The sequence below is a fragment of the Callithrix jacchus genome, chromosome 14, assembly GCF_049354715.1.
Source record: "Callithrix jacchus isolate 240 chromosome 14, calJac240_pri, whole genome shotgun sequence".
NCBI classification, from domain to species: domain Eukaryota; kingdom Metazoa; phylum Chordata; class Mammalia; order Primates; family Cebidae; genus Callithrix; species Callithrix jacchus.
In genome coordinates this window covers 75819213-75829488 of record NC_133515.1, presented here as the reverse complement: position 1 = coordinate 75829488, position 10276 = coordinate 75819213, and the positions used below count along the sequence as shown (strand labels likewise).

The following is a 10276-nucleotide window of genomic DNA, read 5'->3' as shown; positions in this document are numbered from 1 at the left end:
ATTTATTTATTTTTTAGATGAAGTCTTGCTCTGTTGCCCAGGCTGGAGGTTGCAGGCTCACTACAAACTCTGCCTCCCGGGTTCAAGCGATTCTTTTGCCTCAGTCTCCCAAGTAGCTGGGTTACAGGCGCTCGCCATCACACCGGGCTAATTTTTGTATTTTTAGGAGAGACAGGGTTTGGCCATGTGGACCAAGCTGGTCTAGAACTCCTGACCTAAATTAATTCACCCACCTTGGCCTCCCAAAGTGCTGGGATTACAGGCGTGAGCCACTGCGCCTGGCTGAGATGTTTTTAACAGGACAATGTCCCTTTACACAATTCACACTGTCTTTCAAATTGCTGCCTCAGCAATCTTTATTTAAATTATTATTATTTTTTGTTATTTAAATATAAGCTGCATTGGGCTTGATATGCAAACACTTAACGGTAAAAGATAAAATGGCCCATGTAATCAAAATATGGATATCTAGAGATTTTGGATACACAGCAATGATTTAACATTTCATCTTCTTGGTAAGTTTGATTTTTCTCTGCAAACAAACTTATATTTTAACTCTTAAAAGGTTGGAAAAAACACTTTCGTCCTTTATGGAAAACATGCTAATGAGAAGACAAATGACTGAAAATTAGATTGAAGATGAAAGATTAAGCAAACCCAAAATGTGAAAATTGCTAGCCTCTGATAAATTGAAAATTACCAACTTGGTTTATTATTAGGCAATGTTCATCTACTTATTTATTTGAACAGTATTAAGTACCTTCTATGTGTCAGATATTGTTTTAGGTGTTGGGTTTACCAGGTAAGGAAAAGCCCTGAACCAAAAGAAACCCATTTCCATGGAGTTTACCTTTTAATTTCAAAGTTTTCTGAAAGCAAGTGAAGGACAGTCACCTGATAAACTGCAGAATTAATGTTTGTCGTAACAATCACCAGACTGTTGGCAATATTGGCTCACTGGATAGAATTTGGTTCCCAGATGTCTGGGTTTCATTCCTTTGTGCCTGGCAGAGCTTGGTTTTGAGAAAAAGCCTAGGAAAGACAGACTTATGTGCCTGCTGTGGGTGAAAAGATGGAAGAAACAGGTCACCTTTATTGCACATCTGAGACTACAGAAAGGTACTTAGATTCCTTTGTAATGCTGGCAAAACTCAGTCCTGTTGTAAACAGGGTTTTATTGTATGTAGCTGTTATATTATGGGTATATGATCTCATGGGTGGTATATCCAATCACAGCAGCCAAAGAGTTGTGTAACGATTTGATTCAAGTGTGTTTGGAATAAGATTTTGCAATCATCTTGATATTTTCATTGCTGTATGGTTTTATTACATCAATTACCAATATTTATTAAGCTAGACAAATATAACTATACCAGTACAAAGGAAAGGTCTTGTTGTCCACCTTGTCTCAGTTTGAAAGGTAGACAAATGAAAACAAAAAAGGAATTATTTTTATAGCACATTAACTTTTGAGTGGAATTACCTGCTGGTGTCTTCTGTTTCTTCCCTCATTACGTGCTTTTCTTTTAATTTGGTCCTCGCGAAAAGAATCAAAGTAGGAGCTCTCTAGGAGTTGGGAACAGGTTAATCTGTCATCTGGATTCATCTTCAGACACCCCTTTGGAGGAAAAGAATAACAAAAAAGGTATTAAGGGAGGGGCTTATTTTGTTACTGTGCCCACAAACTGAATAATAACTTGTTAGGATAAATATGAGTTTAGAAAACCTTCAAGTTTGTATATTATCAAGTAGTTGGAGCTTTTTAATAGCTAGGATTGCTCTTCTTTTGCCATTTCCAAGTCTTTTGAGGACAGAATGAATGGACAATGACTCTCCAAAAGAGGCCACCTGTAGATCTGATGTTCTCACCAATGACGTTTAAAAATCACTATGGAAAGCAAATCATTTGTAGCAATTTGCAGAGTGTAGTCCCTGGATTAAAAACATCAGCCTCGCAGGAACTTGCTAGAAATGCAAATTCTTGGGTCCTACATCCCACCTGCCAAGTGGAATTGATGCAGTGGAGGTGGGGCCCAGCAGTTTGTGTTTAACAAGTCCTCTGGGTGATTCTGATGCCCATATGCTCAGGTTTGAGAACCTCTGTGTTAAGGAGATGGCTGAGGAAGTGAGAACCTCAGTCAATGAGAATGAACCTAAAACAAGGAGAAATGGACTACATATTCATTTAAGAATAACTACAGGTAGGCAGGGTGTGGTGGCTCACGCCTGTAATCCCAGCACTTTGGGAGGCCAAGGTGGGTGGATCACGAGGTCAGGAATTTAAGACCAGCCTGGCCAAGATGGTGAAACCTCATCTCTACTAAAAATACAAAAATTAGCTGGGCGCGGTGGCAGGTGCCTGTAATCCCAACTACTCAGGAGGCTGAGGCAGGAGAATCGCTTGAACCTGGGACGTGAAGGTGGCAGTGAGCCTAGATCGTGCCACTGCACTCTAGCCTGGGTGATAGAGCAAGACTCTATTAAAAAAAACTTCAGGCAAAACAGAAACGGTGACATCATGACCCTTCTATATTTGAGACCATTCAAAGCCTCTAGGTCTGCTTCTGAGACTGGGGAGGAGTATCAGAGCAGAGGGCTCAGTGGGGCTCCTAATACAAATAGGTTTTCTCTGAGAAACACTAATACTCCAGCCAGAGAGTGGGACTTTGCCCATCAATAAAGACAGATTATGATCCATAAACAGCAGCATTAAGCCAGACCTGGTGGCTCATGCCTCTAATCCCAGCACTTTGGGAGGCCAGAGGTCTAGATCAGCCTGGGCAACATAGTGAGACCCCATCTCTCCCTTATTTTCATTTTTAAAAAGAGCAGCTTTACAACACCCAGGCACAGACAACCTGACAATTCTTCCCTTCTATCCATAAGAGAGAAATACAGGTCACCACCATCACAAACATTGTTTTGAGGCATTCTCAAACTAAGACAGTTGCGTTGCCTGAGGCTGCCCCAGCTGGGACTACCCTGTAGTGTCTGTTCCTCCCTGACCCCAACTGACCTCAGTTTTCTGAGATTCCCAAGCTGCCTGCCCCTAAGTAGTATCACCTGACCTTGGCGAGGGATCTGATTAGTCCTGTTCTTCAAGAAACAATCCTGCTCAGTAAAACTAGATTCACCTGTTCCCCCATGTCTACTGCCTGCTCCATGCTGATGACCCCTAATTAATGACCCATGCCATACATCAACTCCAGCTGCTGCTAGAAAAGCAGTTTCCTCAAACCCTAATACTGTCAGGGCTATCACAGGGACAGAAAAACTTGTTTTTGTTTTTTTTTTGTGATAAAGTCTTGTTCTGTCACCCAGGCTGGAGTGCAGTGGCATGACCTTGGCTCACTGCAAACTCCACCTCCTGGGTTTGAGTGATTCTCATGCCTCAGCCTCCAAATAGCTGGAATTACAGGCATGTGCAACCATGCCTGGTACATTTTTGTATTTTCAGTAGAGACGGGTTTCACCATGTTGGCCAGGCTGTTCTTGAACTCCTTATCTCAAGTGAGGTTCCCGCCTCAGCCTCCCAGTGCTGGGATTACAGGCATGAGCCACTGCACCCAGCCAGAAAGACTATTTTGAATACAAACTGATAGTCTCTATTTCTTTATCACTCCATTCTGGCTTTTGCTTCCATTGTTCCATTAAAGTGGCTTTTTTTTTTCTTTGAGATGGAGTCTTGCTCTGTTGTCCAGGCTGGAGTGCAGTGGTGCAATCTTGGCTCACTGCAACCTCTGCCCCCCTGGGTTCAAGCAATTTTCCACCTCAGCCTCCCCAGTAGCTGGGATTATAGGCATGTACCACCATGCCTGGCTAATATGTGTAGTTTTTAGTAGAGATGGGGTTTCACCATCTTGGCCAGGGTGGTGTTGAACTCCTGACTTTGTGATTCACCCACCTAGGCCTCCCAAAGTGCTGGGATTAGAGGCATGAGCCACTGCGCCTGGCCTCTTGTTATTAATACCTCTGGCCTCTACTTCCATATCCTTAAACCCATTATGTATTTTGAATTGTCTCTTGTCTCAAGAGTATTAGACACTTCTGAGCAAGCCCTCCTTCTTAAAACGTTCTTTCTCTTTGGCTTCTCTAATCTCTCACTTTCCTTCCTCTTCCCTCCTGGCTACTCCTTTTCAAACTGGCCTTTGCTAGTCTACCTTCTCCTCTGTGGTTGGATAAATTCCTCAAGGCCAAATCCTAGCCACCCCTTTTTTTCTCATCTCTTCTTGGTTTCTAGGTGATCTCTTGGCTGCCTATGGATTCAATTATCAAAGTTAACCAGAGATTTCCACATCTACAATTCCATTCCAGACCTCCCCTATGAACTCCAGACCTGTGGGTGCAACTGCTAACTTAACATCTGTCTCAAGGTCACTGTTACGGGTTGAGTTGTGTCACCACAAAAACATATATACTGCAGTTCTTACTCCCAGTACCTCAGAATGTTCCCTTGTTTGGAAATAAGGTCTTTGCCAATGTAATTAGTGAAAATAAGGTCATAATGGCTCAGGGTAGACCCCCTAATCCAATTACAGTTGGGTTCCTTATATGAAAAGGGAAAATGGTTAGACAGACATACAGAGAGAATGCCATGCTATGATGGAGGTGGAAAGTGGAGTTATATTACCACAAGTCAAGGAATGCTTGGGGCTACCAGAAGCTGGAATTGGCAAGGAAAGACCCTCGCCAAGAATTTTTAGAGAAAGCCCAGACCTGCCAAGACCTGGGAAATGAATACAGGCACTGTACCCTTGCCAACTCTTCTACTTTATTCCCCAGATAGCAGTTATGAAGCTGATGAATTATCAGAGGTGTGCTCTGTAGAACACCTAACCAGAAGATGTCTTGGAGATAGGAGATGAAAAATCAGAACTGTAAAGTCCAAGTCAGGATTCTTTTCTTAAATCCAAACTTCAAATTTCACAGAAAATGCTCTAATAAAATTTCCGGTAGTCTATAGTCTTCTTCTTGATGACCAGATTAAGCTGATACAGTGGTAGGATAGTCATGACTACAGAAATAAATGAGTAATGAATAAGAAAGACTGTGCTCGTGGTCTCATTTTAAACCTTATGAAGATCACACAAAAGACCTGCCATAGATTGGCCACTGCATGCTACCACTCTCCTTGGCTCTGCCATTGGCCAATACGCCATTCACCTGAGTAGTTCCCTGCATAGGTTATGATTCAGTCCCATGGGATGAACACCAGTTATGGTAGCCAGTTACTTATTTGCTGTTAAAGATGTCTCAATTGCAAAGAATTAAAGGCTTCTTTCATCTAACATGGGGCAGGAGTCTACAAGATAGAGTGTGGCTCATGAAACAGCACAATCCTTGATGCACTTAGAGGATTCTTGGGTCTTAGGTTGATACTTACGGGTCGAAATAAAATAGTTGAGTAACAAACCTAGCTTCCTCTAAAACCTTAGGCAGCCAACCAGGGCTCTTCATCTTGGGAGATGAGGACAGGGAACTTGTCCTACATCTTGCAGTTTTCATGCCCCAGAGTTGCTTTCCAGGGAACCACAGTTCTGGCTTCCATCTGAGAATTGGTTGGGTTTGAGGTGCTTGATACCTCCCTCTTCTCTTGGAGGTTTTGCTAAATTGCAGGTGGGTTAGAACAACTTGTCAAGAACAAGGTCAGGGAATTGGACTTCTAGGATAGGACCTACTGAGTGCTGGGTGAAGGCAGGTCTGGGCAGTAAGACAGGGCAGATGGCAGCTGAGGTCTGGTGAAGCAATGGTATGGGGAGTCTGAGAGCACAGGGATATCAGGTTCTGACTCTCAGGAGGACCCAGGTTGAGGTCCCTGAGTACTCAGGGAAGTAATTCAGCACTCTGGTTAGCAACATGACAGTGACAAGCACTTGCTTAAAGGCTGGTCTACAAAGTTGACTATGTCATTCAAATGGCCCCACCATGTAGATCAGATGAGTCTCAAATTGAGCAGTTTATCATAATCACATAAGGCATGTTTAAAGATACACATGCCAAGGTCCCACTCACGAAAATTCTCCTTCTGAATCTGAGGCTAGATACTGGAATCCTTATTTTTCAAAAGCTCCCAGGCCATTCTGATGAGTAGCCACATTTGGAAGACACTGCTGTAGACAGAACTTAATTGACTGTTAAAGATAGATACCCCCTCTGGTATCCTCATACCCATTATCCATTGGGCTTTTGGTATGCACAATAGATGGCAGGGTCACACACCTTCTGGTGTGGCCCCATTTGGTCAAGCATGAATGGCAGACTAGTCATAGGTAAGTTTCTCCTGCTTCTTAGTTGAATCTGTCCTTTTGACCATCTCTCTTGGGCCTAGTACAGGAGTTAGGTCTGGTATTTGCGCGGCTCTGATTTTGCCTCATCTACTAATGTTAGCGGATATGTTAGAACAATTACTGCTTAAACCACTGACATTCCTTTAACTGGAATGATTTGACAGTTCTTTATCATTTTTAATGACTACATCCTATGTTGGCATCACTTAACCCACTGTCCACCCCTCTCCAAATTACCAGCTTCAGTCATTACAATTTGTAGTTAATAAGAGTTAGAATTGATTCTTAAGTACCTTCATGAAGTTCAGAGCCACAGTATGAGCATCCGAAAACTTTTCCTCTAGAGTTTCCTAGAAAACAAAGTTAAAACATTCAATATTACATAACAACAAAGTAATGTGTGTGTGTGTGTGCGTGTGTGTGTATATATATATATATATATATATATTTAGAGGTGGGGTCTCCCTCTGTCCCTCAGGCTGAAGTACAGTGGCATGATAATAGCTTACGCTAACCTTGAACTCCTGGGCTCAAGAGATTTTTCCATGTCAGCCTCCCGAGTAGCTAGGACTACAGGTGGGTGTCATCACACCCAGCTAATTTTTAAATTTTTTGTAGAGATGGAGTCTTGCTAAGTTGCATGAGCTGGTCTCAAACTTCTGGGCCTCAAGTGATTCTCCTGCCTCAGTCTCCCAAAGTGCTGGGATTATAGGGGTGAACCACCTCACCTAGCCTATATTTTGAGTATATTAGTAATGACAACACTTTAAAGAAAGACTCTCTAGTAGGTTGAATAATTCATTTTAGATTTTTTTTAAAAAATTATGCTTTTATATAATTGTACATTGTAGTGTAAAGATCTGAAATATATAAAACTGAAGTTATTTTCTTAATTTCACAATGTCTTGCAGTTGATGCTGGGTAAATGTGAGTCCCGAATGCTCCCATCTGAAATCCTACAACAGTAGTATAATATCTGTGACTGATCTACTTCTAAGGATGTTTTTGAGTATTCATGAAAATACATTGAACTACATGCATAAGAGCACTAAAGAATCGAAAGAACGAAAAACACAACATTCAGAATGATGAGGAAAGAAGGGGATGGAGATGCTTGAAAGATAACAGTGGTAATCTACTTCTTTAACTGGGCAGCAGACACTTAAGTTTGTTGTAGTTTATTCTTTAAACACATGTTACATAAATATTCCTTTGTAAAGTTTAACCTTGCAGTTCAACCTTGAACCTTGTATTACATTTATTTAAGGTTTTAACAAATACAATAAAAAAGGAAAGCAGTATGTAAATCAAGATATTATATGAAATAATGGATTTTAAATGAACAGGGTATCTAGAGATGGTTGGGACTATTTGGACCTCAAGTTACTTGGACAGTTCACACATCACGATCTGCCTTCTCAGACTTTTCCCCATCCCCACATGGCTCTGACTCCAGCACAGCTGGAGTGCAGACACATGCTTCTCCTGACGGTTTTTTCTTTTATAGGCAGATTCTGGACCATATGGAGCTTTAAAGAGCCTAGGCTGAATTTAGGTAACACACACAGGAAGTCAATGTCTACAGAGAGTAGGAGAGAGAGTCAAGGGGTCATTGATATGTTTTCAAATAAAGGCAAAGACCATTGCAAGAGTAGAGAGATGATCCCTGTGATTTGCAGTTTAATGAGTACAATGGGGATCATTTTGTTAAATAACTGTCCACGTGAAAATATACGTTGAGAAAAAAAGCTTTTGATTGATTTGAGCTTTGTTTTACAAGCAAAAAAAAATTTAAATCCATTTTTTCTTAAAAAATAAAGAAGACTGACCAGGTGCAGTGCTCATGCCTGTAATCCCAGCACTTCGGGAGGCCGAAGCAGGTGGATCATTTGAGGTCAGGAGTTCAAGACCAGCCTGGCCAACATGGTGAAACCCTGTTTCTACTAAAAATACAAAAAATAGCTGGGCATGGTGGTAGCACACCTGTAATCTTGGCTGCTCGGGAGGCTAAGGTAGGTGAATTGCTTGAACCCAGGAGGCAGAGGTTGCAGTGAGCTGAGATCATGCCACTGCACTCCAGCACTCCAACCTGGGCAACAGAATGAGACTCCATCTCTTAAAAAATAAATAAATAAATAAAATAAAGAAGACTACTATAAGTACTCTTTATGAGAATATAATTATTTAAGGGAAAATTATCCTAAGGCTTTGACCAATGGATCAAAAGTATGTAGTATCTGAAATGCTAAATATACTTTCACTTTAAATTTAGCATTAATTTTTGAATAGATAAGACAATTAAACATTGAAAGCATTTTTCCTGGCTCATTATAATGTAGTTTTAATATAGTTTCTTCAATATGTGTGATATGGTTTGGCTCTGTGTCCCCACCCAAATCTCATCTCAAACTACAATCCCCATGTGTCCAGGGAGGGACTGATTGGATCATGGGGGGGGGTTCCCCCATGCTGTTCTTGTGAGTGATTGTAAGGGAGTTCTCACAAGATCTGATGGTTTTAAAAGTGGCAGTTTTCCCTTGTGCCCTCACCTCTCTCTCCTGCCGCCTTGTGAAGAAGCTACCTGTTTCCCCTTCCTCCATGATTGTAAGTTTCCTGAGGCGTCCCAAGCCATGCAGAACTGGGAGTCAATTAAACCTCTTTCCTTTATAAATTACCACGTCTCAGGGAAATTCTAAGCAGTGTGAGAATAGACTAATACACTATGTCAGTATGTCATAAGGAAAACAGAAGCCAAAAACACAAATATTAAAAAAGAAACAGGCCGGGCATGGTGGCTCATATGAGTAATTCCAGCACTTGGGGAAGCTGAAGTGGGAGGACCACTTGAGCCTCAGAGGTTGAGGCTGCAGTGAGCCATGATCTGACACTGCACTCCAGCCTTGGCGACAGAGTGAGACATCATCTCAAAATAAATAAGAAACAACTACTTTTGTAAAGAAAGCAATACGAGTAATAAAATATTCAAAATAGAGCAGTTTACCATGTCTTCTGGTTCAGGTATACTGATGCCATGGAAAAACTGGTTACTTTTAAAGATTGATGTCTTGGGATTAATTTTCCTGTAAAATATAAACCACATAATTCATCATAAATTTGGCAAAGAATAATCAAGTGTTTAAATGGTTAATGCCTGAAGGCCAGGTGTGGTGGCTCAGGTGTGGTAATCCCAGCACTTTGGGAGGTCAAGGCAGGCAGATCACTTGACATCAGGAGTTCAAGATGAGCCTCGTCAATGTGGCGAGACCCCATGTCTACAAAAACACAAAAATTATCCAGGCGAGGTGGTACGTACCTAATCCCAGCTACTCAGGAGGCTAAGGCAGGAGAATTTCTTAAACCTGGGAGGCAGAGGTTGCAGTGAGCTGAGATCATGCCACTGCACTCCAGCCTGGGTGACAGAACAAGACGCCATCTCAAAAAAAAAAGGGTTAATGCCTGAAGTGCAGGTGTGAAAGAAATATTGTGTCTGATTGTTCCCTCCAGAGATGGGAGGAATGGGATCCTGCAGATATATGCCTTCTCAGGTAAGGCCAGTTCTCCCAAACCAGTCTCTTTGTCATATGTAGTTTGGTCACCATTCAGCCTCCATCAAAAGACAAGGTGAGATAATGGTACTACGGTCTTTCCACACATTATCTCATTTAATCTCATAAATTAGATTTTATGAGACTTCATCTCATAATCTCACAACAATAATTGTTATTTTATTTTATTTTATTTTTTGAGATATGGTATCTCTCTGTTGCCAAGGCTGGAGTGCAGTGCTGTACATACGTGTACACAACGCACATGTACCAAAATGTACATATTCTGTCAAATATGTACCTGCAGATTTCTACAATGTGTACACCATGCATTAGGTACATAATTTGTGTACTAGCAACATTCCTTGAAATATCAGTGATAAATATATATAATCACAATAAGATATATAATCACAGTAATATATATATGTCGTGTAGTATCAC

At 41.3% G+C, this 10276-nt stretch overlaps 1 protein-coding gene across 1 annotated transcript in view; it reads right to left on the bottom strand.

Moving 5' to 3' along the window:
• Positions 1–757: 757 nt before the first annotated feature.
• CDKL4 (cyclin dependent kinase like 4) overlaps positions 758–10276 on the bottom strand; it is a 138314-nt gene continuing 128795 nt past the window's right edge. Inside the window, 6 exon segments of the mRNA XM_078348371.1 lie at positions 758–944; positions 947–1058; positions 1484–1618; positions 6581–6637; positions 9289–9344; positions 9347–9367. Coding sequence (XP_078204497.1) covers positions 847–944; positions 947–1058; positions 1484–1618; positions 6581–6637; positions 9289–9344; positions 9347–9367 — 479 coding nt within the window. The 3' untranslated portion in view covers positions 758–846.